Source organism: Apaloderma vittatum, unplaced genomic scaffold, assembly GCF_000703405.1.
Source record: "Apaloderma vittatum isolate BGI_N311 unplaced genomic scaffold, ASM70340v1 scaffold4852, whole genome shotgun sequence".
In the NCBI taxonomy this organism is placed as follows: Eukaryota; Metazoa; Chordata; class Aves; order Trogoniformes; family Trogonidae; genus Apaloderma; species Apaloderma vittatum.
Genome location: NW_009701736.1, coordinates 1 through 20,954, shown reverse-complemented (window position 1 = coordinate 20,954; position 20,954 = coordinate 1). Strand labels below are relative to the sequence as shown.

General features: G+C 36.9%; 1 protein-coding gene across 1 annotated transcript; it reads left to right on the top strand.

Annotated features, from left to right (window-relative positions):
- Positions 1-309: 309 nt before the first annotated feature.
- CD36 (CD36 molecule (thrombospondin receptor)) lies at positions 310-19,405 on the top strand. Its single transcript, XM_009879244.1, has 8 exons — positions 310-412; positions 4,431-4,665; positions 10,505-10,662; positions 12,517-12,661; positions 16,280-16,459; positions 16,607-16,698; positions 17,128-17,174; positions 19,332-19,405. The coding sequence occupies exons 2-8, from the start codon at positions 4,546-4,548 to the stop codon at positions 19,403-19,405; spliced, it is 816 nt and encodes a 271-aa protein (XP_009877546.1). The 5' UTR covers positions 310-412; positions 4,431-4,545.
- Positions 19,406-20,954: the final 1,549 nt, after the last annotated feature.

Genomic DNA, 20,954 nt, shown 5'->3' with positions numbered 1-20,954 from the left:
TCAGGAACTGGTTAGCCAAAACTTGCTAATATGAGCAGTTTTAAAGCAAATGGATATTAGAGAAGTGACCCGAACCAAATAAGCAAGTTACCCTTTTGTATCCTTGACCTTTGACTCACTTGGATCAAAATTTGACAAAGATTGCAGCTGCTAAGTATATTACCACGAGTGGTAGGTAGTGGCTTTTAGTCAGACTGTAAAAATAACCCCCCTTCCAGCACCAATACAACTTTTTCTTCTGTCAAAAAGATAAAGAGGGAACTGACGTCTCTTGGAATATATAAACACTCCCTCGGAGTTAGAGCCTGTGTACTTGGTGGGGAGATTTAGCTGCTTGTCTTCTCGTAACCTGATGCAAGTCATGTGTTAAGTACTTGTAGGTTCAGCTGACAAGTCAGTTGCCCTATTCAAGGTGAGTCATATGATACAACATTTAAAATCAGAAGGTTTTCCTCTGAAATATTGTTAAAATCAGTTGCTGGACAGCTCTTGAAAATATTTATTTGTAATACAAAGTAAAATGACAGGATTTTGTACAGCTGTTTGCAAGAAACAGTGAAACTTAATGTATATTAGTGATATGCTTCATACTGTTAGCAACGGTATTTTATGTTCAGTATTGCTGGCTTTCCCAATTTAATTCTGTTTGTTGATATTTAATGTTCTTTAAACTGCAGTTTTTGAGTCCTGTGAATCTATAAGAAATGCATCTTTTTAAAGCAATATTTTTAGCATTTACTATTACAGATAAAAATCTTGAAATTATGATTTCAAAGTATGTCAAAGATTAAAAAAAAAATCAGGAATAACTTCTTCCATGCAACTGTATCTCTAATAATTTCAGGATTTTTAACCTCACCATTGGACCTCAGGAAAACTGCAATTGTATTTAAAGAAACACCATGTTTTTGTGTTGAAATTCTTAACAGGAATTTTCAAAATCTGTTTTAAATTTCACTGCTTCTTCCCCATGTAGTTGCTCTCACTTAGGGCAATAAATTTGATTCTCTGTTAGAACTGGGGTAACTCCATATGAAGAAATGTTTAAAATTTGCTGTTAGAGTTGGAGAAATCATTAAGAAAATAAAGCTAATATTCTTTGATTTTTATAAAGGCTTGATATAAACTAATATGTACAGAAGTATAAGTAGTTAAGAAAAAGTTTAGTAACATTGTACATATTTTCTCCTATTCAGCTGCTTATAAATTGTCTTTTCAAGGATTTGAATGGACCATTTCCATTGTCAGTATTCTACTAAGGAAATCTGCAACAATATTAAAAAGCATATACTCAATGCTCTAGAATGGGGTGAATATTCTTATTAATCCTGTGGTCAAATATAAGTTTAAATGATACTATAGTCTCATAGAAAGCATCTAATTTTGTCATTGTACTTTCTATTCTGCTTAAGGTAAATAGTTTTCACTTGTATATGAATTCCTAGACATAATTGCATTCTTATTGGAAATTTCTACTTTAATCTCCGTATTTTACATTCAGTTGTGATAGACAAGAGTTGCTGGTTGACTTCTACGTGAAATTGAGTGTTATGTTGTGACTGCTCTACACTGTCATTGTGTAATGGATAATTTGAATTGCATAAAATATGTCTAGACTGCTATTGCATTGTGTTTACTGGGAGAAGGGTGGATATTTTAAAGTTTGCAAAAACTTGGAATAGGCACAAGTTATTAGCAGCCAGTTGCTTTCTAGTGGTTTATCTTTAGTCTGACTAACAAAAAATATATGCATTGGAACAGACTATAGAAACTTGGAAATGTGTTTCGGTGGAAGGTGTATTTCTCTTGAATTTGAAAAGTTTCAGTATGTAACCAAGGAAAAAAATCTGACAATATCTAAAATCACTCTTTAAACTCTTAAAGAAGAGGTAATTTCAATTTTAAACTTTAAAATACATATTTCTGCACTTAAACAAAAATAATGTTAGAATAGATAGCACTGGGGAAAAAAGTCAACTTGAAATATATACTTCTCAGAATCTGATTTTGTTGAGAACTTGTGATCTCCTTAGATCACCTACAACGTATAACAGCAGCCAGACTTTTAAATTGCCATACCACTTGCCCAGTGACTTTCACAGCCATATTATGGTTCTGCTTTTGCCAGACTGAAGATCTTGATCTGATCCTATTTAAAAAGATAGGAGAGTTGTCCTACTGACTTTCATTCTTCAGACCTAATGAATTTCTAACTTGATTTTGCTTTGAAGATTTTCTGTAGCCACATTTTGTATCCATCCTATATATCAAAGAGCCTTTAATAACTTGGTATTTTTGTAATTCAGTCAAGTTATCTTTCAGTTATCTTTGTGAAAAGTGCAACAAGTTGCATGAAAAGTTAGGGAAAATGTTGTTTTTGTTTTATTTTTCCTAAATATTACACCTTCTGTGAGTTTCTGTTGCTACTCTGTGCAAAGGCACAGAGTAACAGAGTTGGTAGAGAGAAAAGCAACGAAGGAAACCTGCAGTTCACATAAGGTGTACCTGCTGCAGCCAAGTTTAAGCTGCAAAGAGGCTCTTCTCCGTGGAAGTCAAAAACCATAGCCAAATCTGGTTTCCTTCTTGGCCCCTTGTATGTGCAGGTAAAGCAATCCAATAGTAAAGTCTTGACATGGCAACCACAAGGAATGACCTGATGTCAAGTGGACGGACTGGCTGACTTTTACAAGAATGGTAGTTTTCTCAGATTGCAAGTGGTCTTTTGGCCATTCTGCTTTTGGTCGTTCTCCAAGGAAAAATGATTAAAATACCAAACGAGTTCATATGCACAGAAATAGTTATTGTTAATGGCAAGGGAGCCATAAAATGCTGCTAGGGCAAGAGCAGGCAAAAGGTGAGTTTCCCGTGGAAATAAAAGGAGCTCAGGTACAGATATGATGTAACTGTGAGATTAGTAGGATGTGGGAGGACACATCATTCACCTGCTGACCATGATACCTTACATATCAGTGAGTGCTGTATGTGTCCTTTTCTTAATAAAAGGATCTGATAACTGCCTTTACAAAAATAAAACACATACTATTCCTACACTTGCCTTACTATTTAGAAATCCGCAAAGGTTTTTTAGCCTTTTAATCCTCATGAGTAAACGGGGAATTCAGGCTGAGTTGTTCTTCCACTCCATGTTCCTGTTTTCCTTTGCTTTCTGCAACTGGCCTTGAATGCATAATTAACTCTGCAAGTAATACCTGCTTTAAACTGTTTTAGAGATGATCACAGCATGTTAACAAACAGAAATTGACAAGAATATGAGGAATATAGACAATGACATCTAAAATACAATGCAACAGATTTTCTGTTAGCAGGAGGTCTAAAGCAAATAACAATCTTGCACATTCTGTCGCTGTGATTAATTCCTGAGCAGGAGTAAATTGCAAATTAGGCATCTGTTTGTCTCAGTTGTTCATAAACAGTAAAAAATAGGAAAAATATCACTGGAAGATTATGTTTTACCATATCTCTCGTCACTGACATAGTTCTGATTTTCTCTACAACACCTTTCTCTGGGAGCCAGAATTTAAGATATGTTAGCACATATTACCAGCAACTCTTATTTTCCAATGAGTAATGGTAGACTTTTTTTTTTTTTATGAGCGTGAATGATCTTGAGATATAAGGTGTTACATCTTTCAAAGATCAAAATCCTGACTCACTCTAAGAAGGCTGCTTTTCTGTAAGGCAACTGGGATGGACAAAAGTAGGTGATGATAAGAATGCAAGTCTGAAAGGAAAATCCAGTCACACTTTTATCACAGAGTTGCTGAAACTTTATTCCTTTTGGTAGTAACTGTGTACTGACAGAGATCTGGACGGACAGGCCTCTCATAGGTGCCTCCCACTAGAGGCTGCCATTCCCACCAAGGTGCTGATGGACCTTGAGGACTTCCCTCCTGATGTAATGCCTGGGAAGCTCACACCAGTGGTGCAAAGTCTTGGTCTTGCCTGAAGTGGGAGCCATGGGCATTGCAGGCTGCAGTAAAAGCAGAGGGCTATAGCCTCCTCTTTTGACACCGATTTTAGAGAAGGTTCTTGTCTCAGAAGGAGTGTCAGCTGAATAACGATGATGTGAGTTCGCCCTAATGTAACAGAGAACAACGAAAATAAAAAAGAAGACTAATGAAAGGACTTATCAGTCTTTTAGATAATTGGAATAAAAAAATATTATAATTATATGTAACACGCAACTAGCTGGCCAAGTAGCTTGCCAGAAGTACATGCAACATATTTGGGGGGTTGGGTTTGTTTGTTGTTTGTTGTTGGGGTTTTTTTTGTTTGTTTGTTTTTTTTGGCACTGACTGCCACTGTCTATCTAGTTTTAACATGTTATCTTCCTACCCACTTCAACTCATGCACTTTGTACTTTGAGCTTTGGAATATGATTTTTGTTCACTGTATCCTTATATTAACAGCTTCTCTCAGGAAGATCAGTGAGTCTATTGAGACCAAGAAGTGAGAAAAAAGCCATCAAGCCTTACAGCAAGGATACTTTTACATTGCCTGCCTGCACCCTGACAAAGGAGAGGAATGGGCTGTAACAGAAACTGTGGGCTCCTCACTGGGGCTGTCATTGGTGCTGTGCTGGCTATCTTCGGAGGAGTTCTGATACCAGTTGGAGATCACCTTATAGGCAAAGCAATAGAAAAGGTACACATTTTTTCTTTACTTCTTTTTTTTTAGTCTGTATGATTTGTGGTTATTGAAGGGTCATTATTTATAAGTCTTGTGTTCTGGTTTATTTTTATTTTTTTTTATTAAACCTAATTTTTGTAATGCAATCCAAACATTACTGAGAATAGATCCTGTAGCAATAATTTTTAATATATTAATTATATTGCCATGTTTACTTGCTTGCTATCTTTCATGCTTCCCATGTGAAGGCAAAATATTGTTTTCAGAATATGGTTTTGATAATATAATTTAGAAGTAAGCATTTTTTACTTTTTTTTTTAATTATAATTGTTTCTAGTCTCTTAATTTTTTCCCCATGATGATCCACTTATTTATATTTCTGCACTTTTTTCTTATTTTGGTACTCAATCCATGCACTTACACTTGCATACTGCAAATAATCCTAACAAACTTTTGAAGAATAATCTAATCCTACACTTACATGCATTGAGCTCGCATTCTGTGAATGTATGATCCAAGTTAATGCTCTCCACAAGACTCCAGGATCTGATAATATACATCTCCTTAATTCAAGGAGTGTGAAAATTAATTGACGTAGAGTGTTGTAGACCTGTTAGACACATTTTTTTCTGTTCTTTTCAGATTATTTTATTTCTTTAAAATCTAGTTTTGCCTTTAAAGAAAAATGAAAAGTTAATTTGTTAAATCTTCAATGGCAAAGATGTACAACTGAGGGTCTAAATCATGGAGTAATCAGGAGTGAGCAACCATGGAAGCCCTGGGGTGTCCACCATGGAGACATGGAGTCTTGTTGGAGTCAGTGCAGCCATGATGGGGTCTCCTACAGTTAAAAATCTGGAAACCTTAAATTCTTTGGCTGAAGATTAGTCCTCCTAATGATCTGCTGTGGTGCTGTAGACTGTGGAGATCTTGGAGATACTTATTCAAAGACACTTCTGGAAGATGTGCCCTTAACACCTATTGAAGTCTGTTGAGGAGGTCAATGTGTGAACTGTGAGGAAATGTTAAACTGTTGTGGCTCTCCCTAGAGTTTACCAACACTTTTCTAGAAAATTGGAAAAAAAATGGCTTCTACATAACATTTTATTTTTGTCAGCAAACTCAGTGAAATTCTAAGCATAGAGGAATTTTCCAATTATTATTTTATCTTTGTGGTAGTGAGGAAATGTCAAGTTTTCTAGAAAGCACATAGTTTAAAAAATGTGTACCTCTCTACATAAAATAATTACTCTGAGTTATTTTATGCTATTATGTATTTTCAAAGCAAATTATACATATCAACAATGTTATGTTTTCATCTGTATACTTATAATAATGAACCAGTTATACAGCATGGTTTGCAAATATCTATGTACAAAATTATACCTGCCTGAGTTCTTAGTGGTAAACTATTAGACAGAGTAACTTTTTCCTCAACCACTTTATAATTTTCTACATTGTGATCATGTTTCAGATGCTTGTACCTATTTCAAGGCAGCTTTTTTGATATATATAAAATGTTACCAGTATTCATATGAAACACAAAAGAGTAAATTTATAGAGGCTTTATTTATACTGGACTATTTTTTCCTATTTATCATGTTGACTACTTAGTAAGACCATGAGGTTCCAAGACAATGCCTTTTCAGGAAAGGTATACCAAGGTGCAACAGCTGAAATATGTCATCAATTCAGTAGATGCTGAAGAGTAACTTGAATCTAACTAATTCTGATTTACCACTGTGGGTGAAAGAGCTAGTAATAAAGACAATGTTTTATTCACTGCAGCTGCATTTAAGATAAATATACAAATAAATGAAAAGGAAATAGGTCTGCTGAAGAGAACATACTCAAAATACATTTTTTGGTGAAATCCTTCACTTTTGAAAATGTCTTTTTTTTAAGGAAATGTTTGTAGAATCATATCAGTTTCATGGAAAATTTTATTTGGAATTTCTCAAGAGTAGAGACTCTAGGACAGGAAAAAAACTTGAGTGTGATATTCTCTCAAATACGGTCTGTAAATATTTATATTTGAATTTGGATTCATATGAGGCAAAACCTGAACTTAGGTTTTCAGTGGGTGAAAAAAGATATTAAAATGACATATTTTTGATAACAGGGAGACCCCATTTCAGATATCATCATTGTAAGCAAAATCATATCTTAAATTCTGCACGGTCCAAAGATTGAAAAAAGACCCCTAGTTGTTCCTCTCTCAGGCCTATCTCAGAGTAAAGCCCAGTTCTTTTTGCAAGTTCACAGCAACACAGTAAATCTAAATCTATATTTCTAGGAGAAGTTAATTTTACTATAAAAAATATACTATATTAGAGAAACAGATGTTGAATAAGTTTTTTTCTCCTGAATGAATAGTTTTAGGACAATTCATCTATAACAAGTTGAATGGTCATAAATTTACTTGTTATCAAGATTTAGTCAAATCACATGTCTCAAAAAATAGGGATAATAGCATGTCCCAATAAATAGGGACAACTTCTGTTTCCAAAAATCAAAGCAATCAATAGTTCTTAATGTTCCTGTTCTGATAGCAGTGGAAGCCTGAGCACACTTCCCTTCGGCATACATCTCTGTGCCTTACCAAACCCTGCCAGCCTCATTTCTTCTTTACCGGAGTCACTGACAGATTAGCCTGAGTAAACACTGCAGGACATATTTTGCTGGAAGGTTGCACACCGTGGTTGCAGCAATAAGAAAGCATCTCCAAGTGTAGAGATAATCTGGCATGACCTTAGCAATTTGTCAGAGACTTTCAGAGTATAGGCTGTTATCTCCTAGCAGGCAGGTGTTCTCCACCCAAGAACAGTCCATGGGTGGAGAACCCAAACAAAGTCCATGTAACATGGAACTGCAGCAAGGTGTCACCTCTTCATGTGTTCCAGTTTATTCACATACATCTGTGCTTCAATACAATGCTCATTGCTATCTTCAATACCCCTGGATTGTTCTACCCCCATCTCAGGTTATCTTGGGATAAGCTGTTTCTACTCTCGCTTCTAGTACTTAAAAAATTTTAACATTACATACCTGTTTTAGAGGCACCTTAAAGAAACTGTCAGTTGAAGAGCACACACAAAATGCCACCACCGGCAGCATCTTGGCAGGGATCCACTGAATGAGATTAGTACTAAGATATTTCAGCTCTGATACTGTTCAGGGAAAGGAAACTTCCTTGCTTAAAATGTGCCTTTGATTTCAGTACCAAGGGGCAAGATCCTAGTTTCCCCAAACACTGAATCTGTCCAGAGGGTAGAGATGCCTTTCCACGAAGGCCTTAGGGGTTTAGAAAAAATGTCCTTGTTAAATTAGAAGAGAAACATAAAAGTTTTAGAGTTCTTTACTATAAGTATTTTGTCTGAGGGTATCAGAATGTACCTTTTTAACTGACTCTACACATTTCAGCTGCACTTTATCATGTCTATTATCATTGTTATTAGATATTATCATGTCTAATATAAAAAAAAACAAAAGCAAAAGTGAATTCAAAACAACGAATCAGAATGTTTGCATCTGATATTTTTGAAAGAAGATGTTTATACATGGGTGAACTACTACTTTTTGCCTTTCCCCTTCTTAAAACAAAATTACTAAGGCAAAATTCCTGTAATTTCTCTTATGATAAAACTTTTTTTTTATTTTTCAGCTGATTGGCTTTTTTTTCCAGCTAAGTCTAACCACTCAAACCCATTGGTAACTCTTAGAAGAACTTAAGTGAATTAATCACACATATTCCAGCATTATCAATGATGAGCTTGTTTGGGTTTCATACTTTTTTATGATCAAGAACGGAAAAAGCACTAAAATGTTTGGTCTAACAAAGCCTGAATAGAAAGGCTAATAAGAAGCTAATAATCATCACTTAAAAAATAATGAATAGATATTCATATTTTCAGCTGCAAATTGGTAAAATACTATTTGCTTTCCTAGAACTTAACTTATTTGGTTTTACAGAATTCTACCATTTGTTTCCTCTAGCTTACATATGCAGCTCAACAAAACACATAGGGATAAGCCAGTATCAACTTTGTTATACCCTGTAATATTCATGGCATCTCTCAGTTCCCAGAAAATGGCATCATTTGTCCATCTGACAATATCCTTTGTCAATACAGCAACTTTGTCTTGAATTTTGAATTCCTTAATCAGAAATCCTGATGGCTGCATTTAGTGTAAAACAACAAGGTAGAGAAACTTCCATTGCTGACTGTTCATAATTTCTTGGATTCGACCAACCAGTTGACTTTAGCCATTTCCCTACCCCAGTTACACAGAGGCAGGAGGTCAAGTCCTGACATCTGCCCCTGTCCCAGGACCCTGCTGAGCACCAATCACAGAAGGACTCTGAGCAGTCCGAGTTGCATCTTTCTTTAGATCAACCTGCTTCTCCCAGATGCTTTGAGCAATTCTCTGTGGCAACTGAGAAGGTGATTTCCAAATCATGTAAACTTTTCTTTCTTCATGAAGAAGGTGGTCTTCCCCTTGCTGAATCACAGCTATGATGGAGTCTTTGGCCTCCTGAGGCTGGCAAAACAAGGCTGAAAAGAATTTTAGCTGTAGAGTCTGAGCGCAAGACCTCAAGTTGATAAAGACCTTTCTTTCCCCTCTCACACAAACGCACACAAATTATAGCAGATATTCAGACAGCAAGCCCAGTGCTTTAAACTACCAGCAAGGCATTGGCAACTTCACCATATGAACAGGCTTTCCATGGAAAAAGCCCTGACTGTGTTGTGAGTTTTCCAGACATGATACTCGTTTCTAACTGCACTGGTTCTTAATTGGTAGTATACTTTATTCTATCGGTGCTTGCTAAGCAAACTCTAAAGGCAGAAGCTTAAGCTAAAAAGAAAAATTGTAATTTAAAATGTCTTTTCTTGCTATCTGGAGGGATTCCAGGTTTTTAATTCCTGGGACATTATGAGCTGTGCAAATTAACTAATTAATATCATACCACTCTAATAAAACATGCATTTTGTACGTTGGAGCCAGGCAGCCTAGATTTTTCTTACTGAAACAAAATTTTCTGAATCTTTACTACCAAGGGGAAAAACTGCATTATCTCAGGGCTTTGGGAGAAATCATACAGAAAGAGGCCTGATGTAGATCAGGAAAAGCAGGTATTCTCCTGCTGATACAGGAAATACACATTCCAACTTCCTTCTCACTGGACTGAACAACTGAATAAACACTTACCGTACTCCAGCTGAATGCCTTAGACATAAAGCTACTGGTTGTCAGTTTTGGTGTCCTATCTTGTCCTGACAGCCATATTTTGCCCTCATTTCCTAGATGTGGGCAACTTGCCAAAAAAATGTTATCAAAACTCAAAAAATTTCTTAGAAAGTTGTAGTTTTGGTTACAAGAGTTTTCTGACAAAAAACAGTCCTGCAAGAACATTATTTCATTTCTCTGGGTGCAAAAGTACTTAGTGCTTGAATATGCTTGGAGATAACTCCTGTTTCTTCCCCTAGGCTATCTGCAAATGTATGAAAATTATTTTTTTTTCAACAAATGGTCAGTGGATTTGGCAAGTATTTGGAAACTAGGGCAGTGCCTGAACACAGCAGTAGGGAAGTTTTGCTACTGGCTACAGTAGGAATTGTATTGGCTGTGCAGCCAATATTTTAAGGGGACTCACTTTTGTTCTCCCTGAGTGAGAATGTCAGGCTGCCTTCAAATATTGGCCAAAAGTGTGTGCTGTATGCCTCAGATTACTGATAAAATAGCTTTATTTTCTGTTTGCTTGGGAATCCTCTAGAATCATGTGGAAAGTAAACACAGCTTATCACTCATTTTGTGTGGTTAATTTTAGCTTTAATTTTTGTCCTTTTAGGAAGCTGTTATTGCAAATGGTACCATTGCTTTTGAAAATTGGCTTGTACCAGGAAGTTCAGTTTACAGACAATTTTGGGTTTTCCATGTGCTAAATCCTTCAGAAGTATTAGAAGGAGCACAGCCACAACTTGAACAAAGAGGACCTTACACATACAGGTAAGCAAAGCCCCCTGAGTATGTGGCATGTCATATCAGAAGTTTTGTTAAATTCAGAGGAAGTTCTGCTGACTTAAAATTTGTTTTTGAAATTCCACGGTTGTATTTTATTTAGACTTGACAAAATGCCTAAATTCCAGCTGTGTTGGGTCTCACATTGGGAAAACACATTTAGCAATAGGTAAATGGATGTGAAGATATTTGGTCTTGTAAAAAATAATTGCTTATTACCAAGTTTTTTGCCACAACAATATACAGGTGTGGTTCCATTTGTTGCTGTGCAGCTTTTGCCAACATTTCATGTAGAAGAAAATATGCCAGATGCCCTAAAACTAACAGCTTATCTTATTATCCATATATCACTCATATTTTTTGTTTTGCTTCTTTGGTCCTTTATGACTCATTTTTAATTTATAGCATATCCTATTTCAATTTTTCCTCTGAAAAATCACTCCTTTCTCTGAATCTCCTAGCTAGGGTAGAATGCAGCAATTCATGCCTGTTCAGGGAAACTTTTAATCATTTGCATATTTTTAGATGTGATGTTGACAGAGGACTAGTAGATGCTTCCTAAATCATTCAATCCTGTGCTCAGCTATCATTGGCACCCTTGTTAGGAAATTACTTTCCTAAAATGATATTTCTTTTTTATATCTTTGGGGTTGTGTATTACATTCAGAAGATGGTTTTACATTGTAGCATCTACAGCTGAGGTGGTCTGATGCTTAAAAGATTACTCAGTTCTCATTGGAATAGAGAGCTCTTGGTTCACAGATTATTTGGGAAGGCATAGGGAATTGTTACACAGGAACTGGAAAACAATCAGTTAAGAAATACTGCAAAAGTTGAATTCCCAGCAAAATGTTTTAATTACTCTGGTGCTGGTGCCTATTTTCTCAGGGACAGATCTCTGACAGAAGCATAGATCAGACAATGTAAGAAATGATGGCTATAGCTTTTCTCACCTTTGTGGTCACCTAGGATACAGGCTCTACCTGAGTCACTCTGACACTGAGTCTCTCTCACTCTCCCTTTAAATACTTAATTATTTATGACAGTGTAGAAAAACTGGCATGAAATGCAACTATCCCTGTGATTCTGTTGGGAAACCTTGTTTTAGGTCTTTTGTTTCTAGTTAGAAGTAGTATTAATCAGAAGAAAAATCTCCAAACTTCCAGATGCTCTGCACATTAGGCTGTTAATTAAAATGATACACACAAAAATCAACAGTGAGAAGCCAAAATCCTGCTTTTAGGGTGAAGCCCACCTACACTGGCTACACCTCTACCATGAGGAAATGCTCTCTGAAGCTTCTGCTACTCCGGAAGGAGAGTATCAGTGGAGCTAAAAGACTGCTTATAAATCTCCATATGCATGTGAAATATTATCCAAGTGACTCCAATTATCAATTTAATCTGTAATCTGTTTTGTTGCAACACAGGCATATTAAATAAAACTTAAGAGTGTTTATTAACCATTCTGAGTCATCCCCTTCTAAATACATGCAACCATGAGAAAATTTTTAGAAAAAATATAACAAAATATAATCAATTCAAAACAAAATATAAAAAAGATACAAGGTCCATTATTGAAATAAAAATGAAAGAGAAATATTTGTTTTCACTTTACTATTAAGAAAAGCATCTCTTAGGCACTAAGGAAATATCTCTAAAATATTTTCCAGAAAGTAGAATTTTCATGAGAAGTTTAGAATCCTTTCAGTGACTATAAAATGTTCAACACTCATATAAAAATTTTCATCAACTTTTCAAAAATCTTCAGTTAAGCATGGTTATGTGTTTTCTCAAAAAGCAAATATTAAAAATAGTTTCTCTTTTTATTTTGCTTTTGAAGGGTGCGATATTTACCCAAAGAAAATATCACAGAGAACTTGGATGGCACAATATCTTATATGTTGCCTAATGTTGCTCTTTTTGAACCTGATATGTCCATTGGGACAGAAAATGATACGATCACCTGCCTCAACCTTGCTGTTGCTGTAAGTAAAGAAACAAAACCATAATGTCCACATTAAAATGTTGAGATACTGGAGGAAATAAGGGGAAGTTAGCATTAGTAATACTGGAACTGCTACAGGATATCCTCTCTATGAACTCAGATGGCATGAATGTCAGCTATGCTGAAGATAACTGTACTATGGACTTCGAAAAAAAATAAATTATGAGGACATATTACATATATATTAAGGTTTTCTTATATTCCCAGGGTAACCTTACTGCTAAATGGAAATTGACATTTTCATGTCGGTGGAAGCAAAGTCATCAGTTTGGATGGAATGCACCAAAAAGTTTCCCCTTAATTACTTTCAGTGTGGGAACAAATCAAGAGTTTGCAGATGGATTCCCTTTCTGTGTGCAGTATAACATGAACAATACAAGATAGATTTGCCATACTCTTTCCATAATATCCTCAGTTCTGCATTGCAGGGGAGGCTGTATTAAAACCCATGCTTGGTGTATGCATGGCCTTGCTGCCCCAGCTGCTTGCTTCCCAAGCCAGGGCGCCCCTCAGCACCACTGCAATGGCATGCCCTGAGCTCTCCTGTCCTACTGAGACCTTAGTCCTTCAGGAGACAGGGGTCTCCACATAGAGTAGCACTACAGCCTTTTCAGTCCGGATGTTTTTGTGTTGTCGCAGGCTGAGAATGTCTGCCCTTGATTCAGGTTTTCAGTTTTCGTACTTATACTCAGCTCTGATTGTGTTGCCTGATTGTCTTCCACTAACTGTGGTGTCTGTGTGTGTGCTCGGGAGAGGGTGGGTGTTAGTGGCAGAGAGAAGAGACAGTCAGTGTTAACACAGTGTAGAACTAGAGTATCAATCACAGAATCATAGAAGAGCCCACATTGGAAGGGACCTTAAAAGATCATCTGATCCAATCTTTTATGAGAAAGACAGCCGAGATGAAATTTTCTAGCACTGTGTCCAGTTGCACTTTGAAAAGCTCCGGTTACAGGGACTCTATGACATTTCAGTGGTTGACCGTTCTCACTGTAAAAAAATTGTCTTCTATCAAGATGAAACCTTTGTTGGTGGCAACTTGTACCCACTGTCCTTTGTCGTCTCCATGCTGCTACATGTGAAGAGCCTCCATCCTCTTTGCAGTTGCCCTTTAAGTACCAGTACACTGTAATGAGGTCTCCTCTGAGCTTCCTTTTCTCTGGGGAGAAAAGACCTAATAAATAAAAGTGTATGATCTTATTCAGACTAGCTGTATTCTGCCTATGTCCTAATTCAGGCCAGCATTTCTCTTTTGAAAAGCTGTTCATATTTCCTGTGCTCAGAGTTCTTCATGTCACAGTATTAACCAACACTGCTCAGCACTTTAGACCATGTAACTCTTTATGGGTCTAAACATAGGTTCATGCCTGGAGGCAGCCATACCAGGGAGATGGGAGCAGAGGATCCAAGGCCCATTTTTGCACTTCAGAAACAAACTGGTGTAAGCCTGAATTGCCAGAGAGGCTCTGATTACCTTGTTTGACAGCACTTACATCAATCCAGTAGAGCCCATCTTTTATATCATCACCTATTGTCAAAATACTCACAAGGGAATTCAGAGATTTTTTTTTTACACTTTCTTAATCCTGAGCGCACTGAATCCACATCTTCTGCATCTCCTAATCTTGTCATATCCATGCTTTTGGCTTGCTCTATTCAAGCCCAGACAGAAGTAAAAGATGCATGGGGGTGAGGGGCAAGAAATAAGAGCAGAAGAGACTTACATTGCTATCCACATAGCACTAACTACAGAGAGATGGTCTTCTAATGGGCTTAGGCAAAGCACGTGTTCTGAGACAATCCCTTGTCTTTATACAGATTTACTTATCGAAATTGCTACAATTTCCTGCTTCATCAGGCAGGCCAATATAGATCATTTTTGCTTGCTTTCCACAATCTATTCATTGCCTTTAGGGGCTTGACTTTGTGTTTGTGCCCCTGGGAAAGTTCATTACAATCACTTCTGGTAAATCTACATTATTCTTCACTGAATTAGGAAAAAATTATTTAGAATTAAAGCTGTTCAGAAAGAAGGACTTGATTGTTGAAACATATAATTCTTTCTAATTAAATAAATAATGAAGATTCAGTACTTGGTCCTTTTTATGGAATCAAGGTTATTACCTGGAGATATGCAAAAGCCATCTGTCTATGGTCCTGTACAAATATCTCTTGTTGGCCCTGCTTCAGAGTTGAAGTTGGTCAAGTTGACCTCCAGAGGTCCCTCTCAGCCTCAGCTGCTCTGTGATTCTGTGACTGGGGATGATCTAGTAAACTCATAAGAAGTGAAGACAAATTGTCTGCTTTTGTGTAGAATTATAGAATCATAAAATCATAGAATCACAGAATATTCAGAGTTGGAGGGGACCTCTGGAGATCATTTAGTCCAACCCCCCTGCAAGAGCAGGATCCCCTAGGGCAGCCGCACAGGAACGCATCCAGGTGGGTTTTGAAAGCCTCCAGGAAAGGAGACTCCACAACCTCTCTGGGCAGCCTGTGCCAGGGCTCTGTCACCCTCACAGTAAAGAAGTTTCTCCTCATCTTGAGGTGGAACTTCCCGTGTTCTAACTTAAACCCATTATTTCTTGTTCTATTGCTGGGCACCACTGAGAAGAGATTGTCCCATTCCTTTTGACACCCACCCCTCAGATATTTGTATACACTAACAAGATCCCCTGTCTTTATACCCTGCTCAGTTGTCTTTTGCCAATCTTCTCTTCTCTTTTTCAGCCCCTCCTGCAGGGCTGCAGCACGGTTCAATACTTAAGAGCTTTGATTCTTTAGCTCCAAGCAGTGGCATAACAAGACATCAGACTTTTCTGGAAATCAGACATGACATCTTGAAAGACCTGCGCTTTCTCCTTTGTCTTTCAAATATCTGTTGAATTTATTTATTTTTTTTCTTCCATCTGGGAGCTATTGCTTTTTCTTAGTTCTCTCTTTTGGTGACAAAACCTTTCTAAGGTCTCCCTATACTGGTGCCTGGTGTTATTCCTCCCCAGATGCAGGACTCTTCACTTGCTTTTATTGAACTCCATGAGGTTCCCCTTTGCCCAGCTCTCCAGCCTGTCCAGATCTCACTGGATGGCAGCACAGCCTGCCTGTGTGTCAGCCACCCCTCCCAGTTTTGTATCATCAGTGAACTTGCTGAGGGTGCACTCTATCCCCTCATCCAGGTCGTTGATGAAGATATTGAACAAAACTGGACCCAGCACTGATCCCTGGGGAACCCCACTGGCCACACACTGGTTACTTGACTCTGTGCCACTGATCACAACCCTCTGAACTCTGTTGCTGAGACAGTTCACAGTCCACTTCACAGTCCAATCATCTATCCCACATTTCTTGAGTTTACCTATGAGGATGTTATGGGAGACCGTTATCAAAAGCCTTACTGAAGTCAAGGTATATGATGTGCAAGTCATGCCCAGTATTTGTTTTGTTAAGGAGTATAAGTTTTAAGTCGAAACTTAACTTACGGTGAGCTGCAACTCAGGAAACTGGCTTTGCCACAGGTTTCTTGGAGTTAGTCTCTGTGTTTTTGATCCAAAGCACATGCAGAATTTTATGCTAACCATTGATTTTATTGCTTTTGTAGGCTGTACCTTCAGTGTATAAGAACACTTTAATGCAAATATTTGCAAATAGTTTTATTAAATCGTCAAAGTCAACCATGCTGCAGAACAGAACAGTGAAAGAATTACTGTGGGGATACACAGATCCCTTCTTAGACAAGATCCCCATGGTCTCGAACTCAGTTGTGGGAGTCTTTTACCCGGTAAGTGAAACCAATGAGAAGGCAAAGCCTTCAGTTATCATTCTGTGGAATAAAATAAAGATAGCTGTTCTGAGGAAAAAATCTGACAGTGCTACAATCTGGTTCAGTACTTCTAACTGTTATTCCCTCTTATTGTGTCTATTGCAGTATAATGGGACATTGGATGGACTTTACAGAGTCTATACTGGGACAGAAGATATTAAAAAAACAGCAATAATTGAAAGCTATAAAAACAAAAGGTATCATAGCATTGTACAACTAAAAACAGCATGTATTTTTAAGCTATCGCTTCTAAGGCTTGATTCAGTAAAAGCTACAGATAAATGCAATTCAACAATTCAAAGAAAGTTAGACCAAGCCCTGGGCTTAGCAAAACCACCTCTCTCAGGAATTAATGATTCTGTTAGGAATCTGGATTTAAGACAGTTATTGATTCTTTGATACAAATAGTTACTTCTGTTTTGCGTGCTTAGTTAGCTAGATCCCTTTTATCCTATTGTAGTGCATCATATAGTTTATCTGAATACATGAATGAACATCTCTATACTTTGACTTTGTTAATGGATCAAGCTAAATAACTGGAGCAATTATATTTAGCAATACAGGTAATGAAACGGGTTGCATGGTATAATATACTACATGCAGTATGACTTTTTTTTATCTTAAAGGAATCTTTCGTACTGGGAAGGTCACTGTGATCTGGTTAATGGCACAGGTGAGCCTATTTAAGCTTTTTAAAATTTCAAAACATTTCTTGATACTGCAGGGGAATAATAAGAAAATTTTTAAGTTAATCCCCCTGGATTTTGACAGTTCTGTATTCTGTATATTAAATGTCTATATAAATATGAATGTGTACATATTACTATTATTATACATGTATACATATGTATCTATTTATTATAATATATATTATTGTACTTTATTTTATATATATATATACACACACCCTCTTCAACTAGAATAGATGTGGAAGAGATACAAGAAAAGAAATCAGATCTCTGTTTCTATAATTAATCTTTATGGTATAATATAAATAAGATACTTTTTCTTTGCTATAGCAGCTGTAAATTACCTTTGCATTCTAACAATATACATTCTTTTACAGTGTTGAAAAACAAAATTAAAGCAAAAAAGCAGACAGAAAAAAATTTACTGAGATATGAAATTGCGGTAATGAGGGAGCGAGCTGTTAGGTGGTTTGGAAGCTGCTAGAAAGTGAAAAGGGAAGAAGACGACGAATAGTTTAGTTTGGGATGAATAAATTAGAGAATATTTTTGAATTAGTTTTTGGAATGCATATGAAAATACTTAAGATACATTTGTTTGAGATTATAATATTATTCTTGTTAAATGAAAGCATCACTGTAAGGACACCAGAATCTGTTGAGTTGAGGCTGGCAGATGTCATGGAAGCTTTTGCAGAGCACTGTAGGCTTCCCATGGGAGTATCAAAACAAGCAGGTTTTTGGGATTATTCTTTATAACCCAGAGCTAATGGCAAATTATTTTGAAGTATTTCATATAAGTCACAAGATTCTGACTTTCCAAAAGTCTATGAATAAGGAAGGATTAGATGTCATTAATTTTATAGGAGGCAACATTGTCTCAGGTTCTGGGACTTTCCTTCTTTCTTCTGAACAGTTTTTTTTTCCCCCCAGGGTCGAATTCTTGTTTTTTCTTCTCCCACAACTGATGGAATAAACATATTCAGCTAACTAGGCTAAGTGCTCCATTACAGTGAGAATTTTGGAGCTCTTCCTCATTAGCAAAGGTTATCAAACAGTTATCACTCAGGTTATCATTCAGTGCAACTACTCAGGAGAGACCATGTGTTTAGCTTAAGAAGCCTTGTAACTAAGTGTTAGAATTCTTTCTTATCTTGTAAGTTTTCACAACAAAGTGCAGCATATGTGTCGTACAACTAAATATTTAGATAAAAATATTAAGCAGTATTCTTGTATGGAGTTGGAAATGAGTCTAAGCTCGCAAATTCTCCAAGACTGCCAAGATTAAGAAATAGAATGTGTGTCTAGGATGATCTTGGATCTTCTTTAAGAAAAAGTGCTTCTGTCAGCAGTGGGCAAGTGGCAGTCTGTAATTTAGTGTTTTCGCTCTTGCCAACTAGATTCAAAGATACCACAGATGTTTTCAATCCCTTGGTTACGGCTGCTGACTAAGCAACTAAACAGAAATTGGAGCAAGTAGTAACAAATGTACCAGTAAAAGGTTTCTCACAACACCTTGTCTGGGAAAACAGCAGAGACTCTTCTTACTTAACTGGGATGCTTCAATGCAGAAATATACATTGAACTGGCTGTCTGTGTTGTTTTTATAACAAGTGAAGAAAAATACATCACCAAAGTGCTATTCCTCTGACCTATTTTGCATGTGTACCACTGGGTGAGATGGCTTGTGCCCTAGAAGTGCTTCCTTCTCTCCATTAGCTTAGAAAGAAGAGGTCCACTTGAGCAATCTTTGGTGAAAAAAATGCTTAACACTGATTATTAAATAGGCACTTTGGAAGTCTAAATCTGTGTTTCTTGTAAGTGCTTCGCAGCTGAACGAAGCACCTCTAGAAAGGTTTAGGTCTTTAGACTAAATAATATTGAAGCATTCTCTTGATCATGCAGCTTCACATCTGTGAAAAAAAAATAGCTGCAATAATTTGGCTCACTTTCAAAAACAATTCAGTCTTATCTGTGGAGTGCCTGTCACTGTGCAATAACTTTCATAAATGTTTTCCCCATAAATGACTCATTTTGTTTACCTTTTTCACAGCTTTAAAGTAGCAGGTAAGTATCGAGCTAGAAATCAAATCATTCCGTCTAAGTGGAATTGCTGTCATGGCCTTACTTTATTTTATTCACAGATGGGGCATCATTCCCACCATTTGTAAAGAAGGACCAGGTACTGCGTTTCTTCTCCTCTGACATTTGCAGGTAGGCTGGTCCCTTCCCGGCGTGTGCACACCCCTGCATGTGCCACCTGCATGCACTTTCGAAGAAGGACCAGGTACTGCGTTTCTTCTCCTCCGACATTTGCAGGTAGGCTGGTCCCTTCCTGGCGTGTGTACACCCCTGCATGTGCCACCTGAATACACTTTCATTTCAGAAGGTGACTGCAGTGACTCTGCTTGGGCTCAGGTCTCCGAGGCAGTTCAGTATAAAAGTTTTACCTAAACACAAATTCTCATGATTCAGAACCTGATTCTACCACTTTTGTTTATGTCAAGTAGCAAGATATTTGCAGTGTGTTTTATTTCAGCCAGTGTCTATTTTTACATATTTTATTTTTATATATTTACAAACAAATAAACAAACCTACTTAATACATCTTGTACTGATGCCTTTTCAGCCTGCTTCTTCAGCTGGGACTATCCAGTGTGCCCAAGTTTTCCAGTGGGATAGCTGAAAGCAATGTTGAAAGATTTAAAGTACATCACAGCATATTTACTTTGCGTGTTTCAACCCCTTTATTTATTTTGCTGCCTGGAAACAGCTGCTTCCTTTTAACTATGTCTAAAGCGGGTCACTTGATTTGTTGACTGTTTTTGAAGATCTATGTTATTTATATGAAGTTCGAGTTCTCCTTTTTCTGAAGTAATTGTGTTCCTAAGCTGAAAAGCATTTCACAAATGGAAAAAGGAATTCTATGCAGAGGAGAAATGATAAAATTCTTTAGATTGATGGCACACAGTTTGAGAGATCCTTTTGGCCATTTAATTCTCACAATTAATGAACAATGAAGAAGGACATAACAATCGCTCAAAGGTCATGCTGAAATGAGGCCATGAAAAGTGGTTCTGTCCATATTGCAAAACCTAGAATGCGTCTTTTTGGCTGCAATAAAAAGTTTTGCTGCCCGGGTTACATTACTGTGTAACAATCATATCTCCATATCAGTTGATAATGTATCAGCCAAAAGAAACTTAACTGGTACTCTGATTCACATGCAGTTGAATAAAGTTATATGCAGAATGTTTCCTGAATCATAAAGCTCAGTTTAGTATCATCAAGTCAGCAAAAACTTATGGCAGAGCTGTTTTATATTGATAAGTATCTCTCCTTGTCCCAAAACTTTCAAAAATGTCATCATAACAGTCGAGGTAGAAGTGCATAGGGGAAAGAGCTCTTAATGAATTTTCTCCCAAAACTTTCAAAAATGTCATCATAACAGTTGATGTAGAAGTGCATAGGGGAAAGAGCTCTTAATTAATTTTGGTTTGGTTTGTATATTTTATTCATTGCTTATATTAGTATTTTTGTCTCTCTGTGTATTGTCATGCTCACCTCTGAGCCTGTACATCCTTTTGTGAAACTGTGGAATATTCTCCATTACAGAGGAACACCTCTACAAACTGCTGAACAGCATGAAAGGAGATGGGGCATTGGCTCCATGGAGCACTTATTTCTTTTAAGTGAGAGACAGTTGGGGGATTCTTAATTCATGAATTCAGGTTTTTAATTCAATTGACTGAAACATGCTTCTCCTC